The 14628-nt window shown below is 53.3% G+C and overlaps 1 protein-coding gene across 4 annotated transcripts; it reads right to left on the bottom strand.

Moving 5' to 3' along the window:
* Nucleotides 1-3157: 3157 nt before the first annotated feature.
* On the bottom strand, nt 3158-13554 carry GDPD2 (glycerophosphodiester phosphodiesterase domain containing 2). 4 transcript variants are annotated; one of them, XM_040467696.1, is made up of 16 exons: nt 11890-11909; nt 11567-11680; nt 11181-11284; nt 10801-10894; nt 10563-10622; nt 10229-10327; nt 9958-10051; nt 9666-9811; nt 9458-9540; nt 9210-9360; nt 6995-7216; nt 6633-6781; nt 4426-4573; nt 4200-4282; nt 3930-3958; nt 3158-3839 (listed from the first exon to the last, which is right to left on the bottom strand). In XM_040467696.1, exons 2-16 carry the CDS (start codon nt 11669-11671, stop codon nt 3787-3789), a joined length of 1620 nt encoding a protein of 539 aa, XP_040323630.1. In that variant the 5' UTR covers nt 11672-11680; nt 11890-11909; the 3' UTR covers nt 3158-3786. The 4 variants fall into 4 exon arrangements, with proteins under 4 accessions (XP_040323630.1, XP_040323631.1, XP_040323629.1 ...); XM_040467697.1 differs by lacking the exons at nt 3930-3958; nt 11890-11909 and adding an exon at nt 13284-13554; XM_040467695.1 differs by lacking the exon at nt 3930-3958 and having other exon boundaries at nt 11890-11911.
* Between the last annotated feature and the right edge of the window lie 1074 nt (nt 13555-14628).

Genomic DNA, 14628 nt, shown 5'->3' with positions numbered 1-14628 from the left:
CAGGGGGACAGGCGCCCCCTACAGGTCGAAAGCAGCCCCACGCCCCTGCAGGCGGCTGCGGTTGCTAGGCAACCAGGTGGCCTGTGCAGAGGCTGAAGCCACCAAGGAATAGGCAAGGGATTTTAGGAGGAAGAGAGAGACCACTTCTCATCTCATCCACCGTCTCACTGGGGTCCTCAGCAAATTGACCCAGTTGGGGCAGGGGGGCCCGCTGCTGATGATCTAGGCTCATTCTTGAAGGCAGAGCTGTGTACAATTTAGACAGATTTTGTGTGTGGAAAAACAATCAGCTTTGTCCAAAAGCCCTCTGGTTTCACTTGGGAGCTGGAGATCTGGGTCGCTTGAAGGCAGAAGTTTCTGGTTTGCGAGTAGGGTGCATTGCTGTAGGTGTGCATCCTCGGTGAATGGGAATTCTAGCACATTGGGTGTGGGTGGGAATAATTTTGGTGATTAGTCCAATAAAGTATCAAGATTTCCCCACCATTCTCAATATGTGGATTAAGGAATTCTTACTTTAGCCCACTGAAATAAAAACTCTCCATAGAGGAGCGCCTGGGTGGCTCAGTCAGTTAAGCGACCGATTTCGGCTCAGGTCACGATCTCACAGTTCATGGGTTCAAGCCCCACGTCGGGCTCTGTGTGGACAGCTTGGAGCCTGGAGCCTCCTTCAGATTCTGTGTCTCCCTCTCTCTCTCCCCCCTCCCCCCCACTCTGTCTCTCTCTCAAAAATAAATAAGTATTTAAAAAAATTAAACAAACACCTCTCCATAGAAATGACAATGTATATAAAGGATCATTCATTTCTTGGTGGAGCCAAGTTTCTCAGTGGCTTTCCTGAATTAGGTTCCTCTATGGAGTTGGGAGAGATCCTGAGGTCTGTTGACTCCTGTGAGCAGGGACAGAGCCCAACAAGAGGGAAAGAAAAAGAATCAGCAGGTGATAAACAGAATTCAGCAGCTTCCTAGTGCTGTGTCTGGTTTGGGGCTAGCAAATTCTCGGCTCCATGCCCCCTCTCTTAGGACCATCCTGAAGCACCCCATCTCTATGAGGGCCTTTGGGGACCAGAAATCCACAGTTTTTCTTCTACAGCTTTTTTCCCACACAACCTAGTATTTCAGCCCAAGAGTAGGTCCAGGCAGGCCAAGGCTGTAGCCACAATAACTGCTCTACTTGGGACACATCTCCTCACTCAGCTAGTACAACAGGAGCTTTGTTGTGGCAGGACTCCAAGCCATGGCACACTTAGGGGAGAGCTGTGCTCAGAAGTATCACTGTGGGCCTTCCCTTGAGAGTTCCAAGGTAGAGATATCAGGCTGAGGTACTGGTAGCCAGAGAGGTACTGGTCCAGCTACTGCCTCAATCCACAACATCTCCACGGGGCGTAGTGACAGAGGGAGGCTCCTTGTTCTCTGTGCTTCCGAACTGAACTGGGTCGGAGCTGTGCCTCAGCTCTATTAATAGCCCCCTAGTCCAGCCTGCTAGCCCCAAACCCTGATGCCAGGAGCTGTGACTCAATACCTAAAAATAACGGAGAGCAACTGCACCTCAACCCCAATAAGCAGCTCCGTGAGGCCCTCCACCCTCAAGTTTTTGTCAGTCCCAGTCTCCAGTCCAGGGCCTCATAGAAGTTAAGTGTGCCACTGCTGTCCTGTCCTTCTAGGAAGACAGTAAGGGTAAGCGGCAGCAGGCTCAGGGCCAGGAACTCAAGGCTAGGGGCTAGGCGTAAGGGTTTAGGGTCTGGGACTAGGACCTGGCATTCTGGCCAGGAGCCTGGACTCTGAGGTTACAAGACTGCAGCTGAGAGCCTGGGAGCTTAGAGGCTGAGGCCGCGGGGGTTGGAGAGCCTGGAGGTTGTCAGGATTAGGTCGTAAGGGGAGGGGAGGAAGAAGCTGCAGGGCTGTGAGGCTGGGCGCCCCGGAGGGGACAGAAAAGTAGGGGTGCGGGGTGGAGGTACACGCTGAGAGGTGAGAGCCCTGCAGTATCGGACAGGCTAGGAGCCCCGGAGCTGAGGCCGGCAGTCAGTCAGATTGAGGGGCGGATCGGGAACAGGGAAAACTAAGAAAATGCAGTTTCAAAGGGTAGTGTGTGAAGGAGACCCGCCCTCTACAAGGCGGCGTGGACGCCCAAGGAGATTGGGACCGGGCAGCTGCCGCGGCGTTGGTTCCCGATGCGCCTACCTCCTTCCCGCCGGTCGCGCGCTGACGCCCCCGCCCACCGCGCCAGCTGCAGGCCAGGTTTGTCGGCTTGGATGGCTGCCTGTGTGTGTACGTGCATGTGTGTGCATGGCGGGGGCGGGGCGGCGAGAGGGGAAGGGGCGGGGTCCGGGAGGAGGAGGGGGCGGGAACACAAATTCAAACGCGCTTCCGTCAATTCCGCGACCGGAAGCTGTCAGGGGCACCTTGGGAATTGTAGTTCCCTGGGCTGCCTTGCAGTCCAGTAGGGTTTTGTCCCGAGGCGCTAGTGCTGCCCCAGGTCCCAGTCTGGCGAGAAAAAAGGAATTGTGAGGAGCGAACCTCCTGACCTCGCCAGCGTCTTAATTCGATTTCCCTTCGTGTGGGGACGCGAACTGGGGTGACTTGGTGCGGTGGGAGGGACGAATGGTCAGCCACAGAGCCCGCTCGGGTCCCTGTTTTTGCCTTAAGCTCCTCCCTCCCCCTTCTACCAGACGCCTCATCCTAGGTCAGCTCCTCACTGGTCTCCTTAACTATTTTAGCCCAGGAACTCGCGAGCAGCAAACACATTGGGGAACCTGCTCCTCGAGGGGAAGGAGGGCCTGGGAACCAGACCCTGCACGCAACAGCCCACGGAGGCGAGAACTTGTGGAAATCGGACTATACCCTCAGGGTCTCGAGTCAAGGACACAGGTCCCCAACCGGCACGGAAAACAGGTGACATTCTTACGTCATGGTGATGACTGACGCGGCCCTCTTCTTGCGGCAGGTGACCACAAGGTGGAGCTACAACGCAACTCTGCGCAGCGTGCCTTGGCCACCCAGAATATCCCCTGTGACGGCTGCTCTCCCGCTTCCCCTCTTGCAGCAACCCCTCCAGCCCAAGAATCTCTCCGTGATGACCCCTCAATGTCATTCATATCACAACCGAGGATGGAATGTGTATCCCCCACCAAGCCCCGGCGCGGAAAAGATTAGACTATGACAAAACAGGAGTTAAATTCATTGAATAAGCAGATTGACACCATACAGGAACCAACCTGTCTTGAAGAAAAGGCTGTGCACAGCAAAAAGCCAGTTATAGTCACAGAATTAAATGGCTAGATGGGCTCTTCGGCCCTCAGCGTCTAGGCAGGAAAGCAGCTAAATTGCAGGGGTCAGGGGAGACAGTGAATGGAGTGGGGATTGGTGACTCCATCATCTTAGTTCTCCAGCAAAGGCCATTTTGTCATCTCCTTCAGTCATAGGTCCAAGCTATCCCATCCCTGACACACCTTGTGTCTTCTACTCGAGAACACGCACACACAGGTCTGAAACATTATCTTGGCAACCTCCTTTCCACTTCCTCTGTTAACATTTGCAGAGAAACTTCCTATGAGTCACTGTCTTCCTAACCTAACCTCAGGTCAAAACCCTAAGAGGAGCAGATTCCATGGAAGCTTGCAGCATGCCCACCATCTGTGCAGAGGGCCCTCATGGTTCAAAACCTCCTGTTGACAAAGTTTACCCCACCCCAACCCCACCAACTTTCCATCTCAGCTGCTCTCTCTTCCTTGCTGTTAGCCAATCCAGAGAGGCCTCAGACTCTGGTAGGTGGGGGTCCGGGGCTGGGCATTCACTCCATTATGAAATTGTTGATCCTGGTCAGCAGCACTGCTGTTTCTAAGCCTAGAGCAGGGGGTGGGGAAGACATATAGGGAGTGACCAAAGAGAAGGCTATAGGAGGAGAAAAATGAGGTGAAGGGAGAAAGTTCTTACCAGTTTTCTCTCTCTCCTTCTTACATCTCCTATAGAGAGAAAAAGCTTCCCATTGTGAGTTCAGCCAGCTGCAGGCATGGCCTTTTGATCTCAGGTTCCCCCAAACTGCCTTTCCCAGGTTCAGGCCAATTTGGTGTACAAAGAAGGGTCCAAGAATCTCAAAGGAACCAAATCCCAAGCTCCGGGCAGCATGTAGGAGTCTGAATTGGCCCTATCACCGGGACCCTGGGGGGCATGAAGACCCAGAAAGCTGAGGCATGAAGCACTCACCCTTGCAGGAGGAAGGTCCACAGAAGCAGCAGGGTGGAGACACAATTGGTAATGATCCACATCATTAGGTAGGTTTGAGGGGGCTGTGGGAATAGGAAAAGGCTCCTGTCGGTGGCCAGAGTCCCAAAGGCAGTATATAGAGGGAAATGTGTAAGGAATAGAGGAACAGGGTTAAGGAGAGCCAGGGATGGGAGAAAGGGAGGGGTGACAGCCCCAGAGCCCTTACGATAAGCCAGACGGGGTAACGCATTTGCTGTAGCAGCTGGCAGTCGTTGGTGGTGACCGAGTCCACCCCTGCACACCAGAGCAGGGAAAAGAGCCAGGGCTTGTTCACCACAAATAGGTTCACTGACACATTATCCTGGTGTAGTGCCCTGGAGGGGGGGGTGGGAAAGAAACAGGAACATCTAGTATCATGGGGCACGAGGCACAGGAAGCAGCCTTTGTCCGTGCTTGAAGCCGCAGTGTCACTGCCAAGGAACTCTCAGTCCTACTTTTACATAGCATCCCCTGAACAAAAGTAATTTTCTTTGCATAGCTCAACTTTGTCTCCTGGCGGATTCCACCTACGGATCTGAGCTTTGCCATCTGGGGCTACACGAATGTCTCTCTTCTTTGTCCCATGACAGACCTTCAGAGGTCTGAGGAACAGTGACCATGTCCCTGAGTCACCTCCTCTCTAGGCCCGACAGCCCCAGTTCCTTCATCCAGGGCTGGGACCTGGGTTATCATTCCCTTCACCATACAAACCTCTCCTAATCTGATCTTACTTCAGTTGATCAATGTTCCTTTCTTTTTAAAAAAAAAAAATGTTTAATGTGTATTTATTTTTGAGAGAGACAGAGACAGGATGTGAGTGGGTTAGGGACAGAGAGAGAGGGAGACACAGAATCCGAAGCAGGCTCCAGGCTCCAAGCTGTCAGCACAGAGCCCGATGCAGGGCTTGAACTCACGAGCTGTGAGATCATGACCTGAGCTGAAGTCAGATGCTCAACTGACTGAGCCACCCAGGTGCCCCTCCTTTTTTTAATTTTTAAAAATTATTTTATTTATTTTGCGAGAGAGAGAGAGAGAGAAAGAGCATGAGTGGAGGAGGGGCACAGAGAGACAGCCAGAGAATTCCAAGCAGGCTCTGTGCCGTCAGCTTGAACTCACAAACCGTGAGATCACGACCTGAGCCAAGATCAAGAGTCAGATGCTCAACCGACTGAGCCACCCAGGCGCCTCTATCAGTGTTCCTTTCATAGTATGGGGGCTTGCATCTGAACATGATATCCCAGGTGGGCTTGGCCCAGATTTGAGTACAGCAAAACTTCCTCCTGCCTTCTGGGCACTGTGGCTGTTTGAAGGCAGCCCGGGGTCAGGTTAGTTTTGGCAATGCCACATGCCATTGATGACTCATTATGAACACTATTCAATCAAAGCTCTGGTTTTTCACACATGTTCATGCTGATGCCAGTCTCCTCTCTTGTCGTTGTGCAATTGAACTTCTTTTGGAGTGCAAATGTAGGTAGGTGTTTACATCTATCCCTGTTGTGCTTTATCCCGGTATATTTGGTCCATCATCTTAGAGTGCTTAGACCTTTCGGGGCCTCGATTTCATTACCACTGTATTCATTACTAATTCATGTCTTTTGAAAACCTGCTCAGCGGTTGAGGTTGACCAGGACAAGTCTAAAGTGAGGGCCAAACCCCATGTCGTGTCTCCCTCCATGGTGACAACTTGGGGAAAGGTCCTTGAAATACTTACGCTAACTGGGCTACCATACAGTGCACTTTTTTTTCTATCTGACCACAAGGACATGAGAAGAGACCTTGGCAACTGCATGCTTTGCAGTTCATCATGTTTATGGGCTGGGTCAGCTTCTGGGGCCTGGCTCACTTCTGGGACTCTCTTGCTTCTCTCCTCTCGATCCATCCTCCCTTGCACTTACTTCTTTGGTGGAGAATGAAAGCTAAAACTGTTCTTGTGGCCCACAAGGTCCTACCCAATTGGGCTCCTGCCTATCTCCCCAGCCTCACCTTTCCCTTGCTTATGGGGCTGCTGTTTCTGCTCTTCTCACAGCTCTTCTCCTCATTAGCTCCTTGTGACCTGTCAGGTCTCAACCCAGACATCACCCCTTTAGCTATTTTTCCGGATGTGGCCCCTCTCTGGCCCTCACTCCCAACCCTAATTGCTCTACTATATCTCCCCATTTTATTATCTTCATATCACTTATCCAGTATGCATATAATTCGTTCAGTTTATTATCTCTTTCACTAGTATGCTCAAAGCCTGCAACAATAGTGCCTTTCACATAGCAAGTGTTAAATATATTGATAAATATTTGTTGTATGTGTGAATGAATGAATGGCCTTTGCCCTCCCTGAGGTGGCTCTTCCCTACCATTAAGCTTCACGGGGTCCCCTTGGCTCCTTTCCTCTGGCACTCACTTGATATCCAACAGTGGCAGGTCTTGATAGGGGAGGTTGAGAAACTGGGGCCTCTCAGTTCTGTTGCTTCCCTGCTGTCCATATATCTGGCGCATTCTAGGTGCCCGTTGTTGGACCTTAGCCCGATCTTCATCCGGTAGCCAAAGGACCTGTGGTTCAGGGAAGATGGGCATGAACCTGGGGAAGGCTTGGGGATTCCAGGGGCAGGGCCAGGGGCAGAGAGGTTTGATAACAGAATGGGGTATATGAGTTGAGGTGGGGCCCTGGGGCAGGGGGCAGCCTCGAAATTATCACCGTGGCCTAGGGAAGGCAGGGGTGGGGAGATGGGCAAGAGGGGGCACTTGGGGTCCTGGACATATCACCATGGCTTGGGGCACCCTTGCACTCAGCACAGTCTCCAGTGTCTGGTTCACAAATGTGTCATGGTATGTGTGATTTCGTGGGGGGCGGCGCAAGTCAAACATGATAGAAAGGTTAAGGACTGCAGCTTCCTTCAGCAGCTCTTCCAATGTTGGGACTGTCTGGTTCTCAGCCTCCTTCCGATCAGGGTCAGACAGCCGTTTGGCCCCCCAGAAGGGTTGCCTCTATGAGAACAGGAAAATTATTTCAAGACCAGAAGAAGCCTTTAGGCCATTCCCCCATCCTCACGATCTTCACTCGTTTCCCCCACTTGGCGCCAGGCTTGTGTGCACCCCTGAGCCACAGTCTTTCTTTCTCCAAACTGTGACCCTTTCCAGACCCTCTAACACCTTACTCTGTGACCCTAACCTCCTACCCCCCTGGTTTCCTAACTTCCTCACATTTTCTCTTTGGTCTCACAGAGACCTCTGGGACCTTGGCCCTTTGGTTTCTGCCCAATCCATCAGCCCCTGTCTGCCACATCTACATCCCCTACCCATGGTCCATCTACAGCTCGCATTACTTTTCCATACCACCTTCAACTCCTTTCCTGCCCTGCCCGCCCCACAAATCCTAAACCCTGATTCAATTGTGTAGCAGTCTGCCTCCTCCACCCCTAGAATTGGGGGCAGAGCACATCATGTGGACTATATAGTCTTTTACCTTCATTGCCACTTAATCATCCATTGTTTTGTTTTGTAGGTGTGTATAAAGTAAGCTCTATACCCAACGCAGGGCTTGAAAGCACAACCTTGAGATCAAGAGTCACATGCTCTACGGACTGAGCCAGCCAGGTGCCCCACTTAATCATCCTTTCACTTGTTCTTGTTTTGCTCCTTCTTCCATTCCTAGTGGCTCTTCCAAACCTCTGCCACTCTCCTCCCTTCCCCTTGTAATCAACAAATGACCTTACCTCCTAACCGCTGACACGGAAAAAGCAAGCTATCTGATACTTATTATAAAGTATTTACTATGTGCCAGGCAGCGTTAGAAGTACTTTATGTGCGTTGATTTATTTAATCCTCCCCAAATCCTACAAAGTAGGTACTATTATTATGCCTATTTTACAGACGAGGAAAGTAAAGCAAGAGAGACTAAGGAATGTTGCCCAGGCTCACATAGCTAGTAGGTAGTGAAGCCAGGACTCAAACCCAGACAACCCTTGGTCTTAATCACTCTGGCATGTCATTGTATATAGAGTTAAATGAAAAGACAATCAAGTTGCAAAAGAATATATGAAGTGATCCTATTTGTGCAAAATGACATGTATGTGTGTATACACATATGGAGTATGTACCCAACTGTTAGCAATGATTATCTCAGAGGAGTTGGATTATGGGAGACTTTCAATTTTTACATTATTTCTCTAATGTTTAATTTTTTTTTATGCGGAACAAGTATTACTTTTATTTTTAAGCAGGCTGTGTACTGGGTGGGGAACCCAATGTGAGACTTGAACTCACGACCCTGAGATCAAGACCTGAGCTGAGATCAAGAGTTGAATGCTTAACTGACTGAGCCACCCAGGCCCCCCAACATGTATTATTTTTAAAGGTAGGAACACAGGAACTGAGAAAATAAAGTATCCTTACGAAATTTTCCGTCACCTACAGAACCGAAGCCTGCACTTCTGGGCCTGACATTCTTTTTTGGGGGGAGGGGGGCGGTTCTGGCATTCAAAGCCCTCTGAAACCAAGCCTCTGCTCCCCTTGCCAGTCTCAGCTCCCACTGCTCCCACAAATTGTATCTCCCAGTTGCACTGAGTCACTTTTTGTTTCCTGAGAACACTTCTTCATACTTCTGGGCTTTACATATGCTCTTCCATCTGACTAGAATTGCTGATCCCTGCTTTGCCCATCTTAAACAGCATTCTCATTTCATGTGCTGCTCAGGCATTCTCTCTTGTGAAACCACTCCTGATCCTCTTCCACACCCACCCTGCCAAATAGTGCCTTTGCTCTCTCTCCTCTCTGTTTACTAAGGATATTGTTATCGCTCTAGGTTTCCTATTCTGATAGCCTGTTGGCTAAGCTCTCTTCTTTCAGCGGAGGGAGTGACTTGAGGGCAGAGCCTCTACACCTATTGCTCAGCACAGGGATCAGAAAATACTTATCAATGAATGAACCCTCCCCTCAGCACCCCCGCAGGTGGTTGCCTCTTTTGTGAGGCTGTCTTCACCTCTAGGAACCAGGTCCCGGCATTGAGCTTCTTCAGTTCAGCACAGGAGAAGTCGCTGCTGTGGGAGGAGGTTCGGGCTGGGAACACTGAGGCCACATCTGTGGTCCTGCTCAGGTGCTCATCATGCATGAGGAAGGGGATCCCGTCAGAGCTGAGGGCACAAGAGGTGTCAGAGGGCTGAGCTCTAGGGCTGATCATCATTTCCCAAGCTCCCCAAGTGTGTCCCTCTGTCCCCTAGTGTCTCTCACCTGACCATCACATCAGTCTCGAACACAGCAGCTCCACATTCGGCTGTTTTCCTCAGTGACATCAGGGTGTTCTCGGGGGCCAGCTGGGAAAGGGAATTGGTAGGGGGGTAGCAGAGAAGGGTGCGAGCCTGGGAACCCACAGGCCTGATTGCTGCAGCCTAGAGGAGCAGACCCTTCCCACCCTACCAGCATTCTACCCAACACTCACCATGGGGGCCCCTCGGTGTCCCACCAGACCAGGCTTGGGGGGTAAGTCTCTGGGTTCCATGATACAGGGTGAGGAGATGCACAGTGGGGCCAGGTAGATGGCCAGGGCAACTCCAAAAAATAGGAGCAGTAGCAGAACCTTGGGACCTGTGGGGAATGAGGGGCAGGCTATGGAGAAAGGGCAATGGGTGAGCTCTGGGGACAGAAAGCAGAGTGTGGGTGCAGTAAAATGGGCAGCAGGAGGCAGAAGCATCGATGGCCAGGGAGGGTATGTTGGGGAGTGGAATTGGCACCTCTTCGATGGATACGGTAGAAGGTATCAGCAACAGGCCAGGCCAGGAGGGTGATGCCAGCAACTGCTCCAATATGAAGGAACGGGGCTGTGGCCTGTGGACAAGAGTTGGTGAAGAGGGTTCTTCTCTCCAGTGCCCCACTCCTTCTCCTAGGACCTGACTTTTGGAGTTCAGAGCTACTTGCAGTCGTGGGGGACCAGGGAGCAAGATACGTCCAGAGGTTGGCCACAGGCCAAGGCTCCCACATAGGCACTGGAGATCAGCCACTCACCTGCAGTGACAGACGTAAGCTACGCCACTCCTGCTGCCATTGGACGTCCAGTCCCACGAGGCCAGCGGCCACAAGAAGCATGATGAGGAGCAGCAGCATCTAGGGGACCAGAGATGAATGGGGTCTTCTTTGTGAGCCTGGGGGTCCCTGGGCTGCCCCCTCTCTCTTTCCCCTGGCTCATCCACGTTCCTTCTTTCACTCAACAAAAATTTACTGGGCTTCAGGTCCTGAGCTTGAGTCCATGGGTAGAATATTGAGGTGCTCAGCAAAATAGCTGGCCAAGCCCTGGGCCCAGTGGTCCCCGTTTCCCGCTCACTCCCACCCGCACTCTTACCTTGTGGACACTGTGCAGATGCAGAGGCTGGCCGCAGAGCCGCAGGAGCAGGGCCAGGAGCTGGAAGCAGAGGGTGGTGGGAGGTATGAGGTGCCAAGAGGGGTCACCGAGGTGGGCTTCCTGGGTTCCCAGGCTGACACCGTCCCCCTCACCTCCCCTCCCCTCAGTGGCCAGGGGTTGAAGCTGAGCAGGAAGGGAGGACTGAGGTAGGGGTTAGATGGGCCGCTCCCTGACCCACCAATAGCAGGGATGCATATGTGACAAGTAGAGAGATGACCAGCAGAAATGCCAGGGACCAGTCCATCCAGTGTCCCCAGTGTTGGAACAGGAATCTGTGGGAGGGGAGAGAGAGGTGTCTGAGTGGGGGAAGGGGTGTTAATAGTGGCCTGAGGGGAGTTGGGGTGGGTGGGTTCAGAAGGAGGACTAGAAGGGAGTGAGAGGGAAGCCTTTCATGGGGCCAGGGGCTCCAAGGACTGGGGAGACTTCGTGGAGCAATTTTCTAAGGAGGTTGGGTAGCAGGACAGCTGGGCAGGGCCGGGAATGACTGAGCACCCAGGGGTCCCAAGGTGGGGCATAGATTAACATGTATGCAGAGGAAGGGGGGGATCTGTGACACACTCATTGAAGTTGTGCAGGTCATTGAGAAGGATGAGCCCGATGTACAGCCAGCCCAGGGAGAGGAGAAAGGTGAGGAAGAGCAGGCCAAACCAGATACAGTCGCACTGTAAAGGGGCAGGAGAGAAGCTCACAGCCGATCCCCACTTCCAGCTCAGAGTCCCCAACGGATGACAGCTCCATGGGGCTTCCCGCCAGGAGTAGGGCTGCTCTGCTCTGCTCTGCTCTGCAGGCAGAGAGAAGTTTTCTTCCTGGGGAAAGAAAGTCCCTTCCCACCCCCCCACCCCCGCCGCCACCCCCCACCAGCTGCCTCTGAGCACACTTGGCTTCCTTATCCCCTCCAGGCGGCCTCTGCCTCGGACTTCCAGTCCCCCCCATCCCTACTCCACCTTGCTGGTTTGCATCCTCTCTTTGGGGCATTTCCTCCAGTGGCAGCTATACAGGCAGTGGAGGCAGCGGGCCCAGACGGAGCAGCAGCCGGGGGACTCGGCCATGGCGAGGGCCTGGGGGAAGGGATACTGGGCCATCAGGGACCCTAGCAGAAGGCAGATCCCAGCCTCCCTCCCAGTGTATCTGAGGAGCGCGGGGGAGGAGCAGAAGCCTGGACCGCTGCTCGGCAACGGAGTTCATAGGGCTGAAGTCCCAGATTAGATGAGGAGGTGAGCAAAGGGGGATAATCTCGGGGGTCTTTCTTTCCCTTTAATCTGGATACCTGGAAAGTCGGTGGGACAACCAGGAGATCGGGCCTCTTTGCAGGCAGGGTGCATACCCAAGCTCTCCAACTCCTCCCCATTTAACAGCATGCATCCAGCTTTGGGGATAGAGTGCTTGCCCAGGGTGGAGACTCAGGAGAAACTGCCCCAGGGTGGGGCAAATTCAATTTAGCAAGTTGAGGCAGATCTGGCCAAGCTTTAGGCAGCCCCAAGGTAGGGAGCCTTCCACCCCAGGAACCAAGAGTAACCTGAAGCAGAGGTTCTAGTTCTGACCTGGGGCTAAGGGAGGCCGGCTAGTTGGCCAGTTGCTATGGATACAGAGATTGCACACACCACAAAACCCCGACTATAAGATTCTCAGTCTCCACCTCCCATGGGCCAGGGGACACTGCCAATAACAGGAAGACTTGAGGGAAATAGGTTGCCTGGGTCACTCCCAGCCTTCTGAAGGAACCACTCTCCTGCCCGCACACACCTGGAAAATCTAAGCCCTCTGGCCCCAGTCTTGTCCCTTCCAGTCCAGTCATTCTGCCCCCCCACCCCGCAGCCAGGAACCAGTCTCCACCTTCCCCCTTTTAGGGGCCCCACCCTCTGAGATCGCTTGGGTGAAGGTACAACAAATACTGGTCAAAGGTATGTGTGTGGGGGGGTGTGGTTGTGTTGGGGCTGGGGATCATTGGACCTTGTGCTTTTGGGTCAGGCTGAGACCTGGCTGGCTTACTGATCCCTAAACTAGGTTGGGTGTGTGACTGTCATTCTACGTGAGAGGGTGTGCGATTTGGGTCAGCTTTGTATGTCTGTGTGCACTAGTGGCTGTCGGTAGTGGGTTTCAGTGTGTAAAGGAGTCCCTGGATATACCCAAAGTGTGTGTGTTCTGAGGGACATGACCCCTTGTCATCTAGGCTCCCCTAAGGCTGTGGAGTCTTAGAGGGTACACAGTGGTGGGCTCCCTGAAAGGAGGAAGGGTGTGGCTGCTCCTGAAACTGCCCTCCTTATCCCATGCTTGCCTTGGGAAAGGAGAATTAGGGGATAGGGAGTGGAGGGGTAGGGATTGTAGCTGGGGGAAGGAAAACTCTCCCCTCTCTGAGACCCCTCGCAGGAAAAAGACATCTTAAAGGGAGATCCCTGCTTCTTCCCATCCCAGGACTGGCTTCCAGTAGACTGCCCCGGGCTCTATCCACACTCCCTGCCTCCCTTAAGGTTCTGCCCCTGTACCCCAGACACTGCCTTCCAGAGTCCCACCTCCCTCCAGGATCTGAGCAGTCTGAAAACCCCAATCAGGGGAGCTGAGCAGCGGTGCTGCTCAATCCCTGAGCCCAGTTCCTGCCAGTGGGAGCCGGTCTCCACCCCACCACCCCCGGCTATAACCCCCAGCCTTCCCAAGTCCTCACACCTTTTCTCAGCGGCAGCTCCACTCTGCTCTCTGCTCTGCACTGCACTGCTTCCCAGCTCCTCTCCGACTTGTCTGCCTCCTCCCTTTTCCAGTCCTTGGCTCAGCCCCACTGGTCAAACAGGTGGCAGTGTTGCCACCTACAGGAGTCTGCGCGGGTTCTCTCCGAAAGCCCTCAGCTGCTCTATGGCCAGTGCCCAGCCGGGGTGGGACGATGGGAGGGAGGAAGGAGGAGGGGGAGCAGAGCTGCTTCTTTACTCGCTGCCGGTCCGGGGGCTTGGGGTGAGGAATTCTTTTGTGCAGCCTTCCCCATCCCTCTGTCCCTCCTCCTGTTCCCCTCTCAGTCACTGCCGGGGCTTTGTCTGGGCTCGGGGAGGCGAGGGCTGAGGGCACCGGCGGGGGTGGGGTTGGGGGGTGACCACACAACTGCAACTTGGCAGTGAGAAGAGGGGGCCCAGTCAACCCCCTGGGAAGGGGTGTGTGTGTGTGTGTGTGTGTGTGTGTGTGTGTGTGTGTGTAAGTCTAGCATTTCCCTCAAGCTCCCTGGGAGGATAGCCTTGATTCATCAGCTTCCCTTTCCTCTGGGGATCCTATTTCTATTTCTGTAAGGTACATCTAGAAGACACAGGGTTTCAAGCTACACAGGGTTTCCTGAACTCTGGGCAGCAGGTTGCCCTGTTTCTGGACCAGGGGTCTCCATGGGCCTTGTGACTCCCGAGAGACACTAGCAGCCCTCCCCTTCCCCCTATCACCCCAGACAGGAGCTGATGATTCAGGATGTAGAGACTTGTGTCATTTCTGTTGTCTTGTCCCCAAGGTATCTAAAGTCTCTTTCCAGGAATCATTTGCAGAGTGTAGTGTGAGGGTCACAAGCTTTTGGAAGATGAATTTTGAAAGATGCTGTTACTATACATACCATCAGCAGGAGAAGGCTGGCTAGCGTGCAATAGTCAGCTTAGTGCTAACGCACGCACAGGGCTCCAGGGCTCGGGTGAGAGGAGGGCTGGGGGACTGGCTTGACTGACCTTCCCTGTTTACCTTTTGGCTAATGCAGTGGCTCAAAGCCTGGGGGGCTTGCAGTGTTGGTGGGAAAAAAGTCTTCATTGGGGATAAACTTGCTTACCCTCCCCCCGACACGTACTGGATTTGGAACAGGGAGAAGGAAGACTAGCTCTCTTATGCCAAGAGCTGCCCCCCCCTCCGTCTTCCCATTGTATCCAGGGGCTCTAGCTGGCAATGGCAGAGGCTCCTTTGCTCCCCCGTCATTAAAATGCAAAGAGAAGCTGGGCTGCTGGCTGGCAGGACGCCAGAGAGGGCTGCGTGGTCACCTAGTCCTCCTGCAGGCTTC

The sequence above is a fragment of the Herpailurus yagouaroundi genome, unplaced genomic scaffold, assembly GCF_014898765.1.
Source record: "Herpailurus yagouaroundi ecotype Mexico unplaced genomic scaffold, PumYag 67569, whole genome shotgun sequence".
NCBI lineage: Eukaryota > Metazoa > Chordata > Mammalia > Carnivora > Felidae > Herpailurus > Herpailurus yagouaroundi.
The sequence above is the reverse complement of the archived record's forward strand: the minus strand, read 5'-3'. Positions and strand labels throughout refer to the sequence as shown.

Bases quoted from the DNA above. Each gene is read 5' to 3' on its own strand.
- GDPD2 (XM_040467697.1), bottom strand. From the start codon at position 11,671: ATGGCCGAGTCCCCCGGCTGCTGCTCCGTCTGGGCCCGCTGCCTCCAC. The intron at 4,574-6,632 runs GTGAGTGCCAGA...CCCCCCCTCCAG, and splicing joins CTGCCACTGTTGGATATCAA to GGCACTACACCAGGATAATG. The intron at 4,283-4,425 runs GTAAGGGCTCTG...CTATTCCCACAG, and splicing joins GTTACCCCGTCTGGCTTATC to CCCCCTCAAACCTACCTAAT.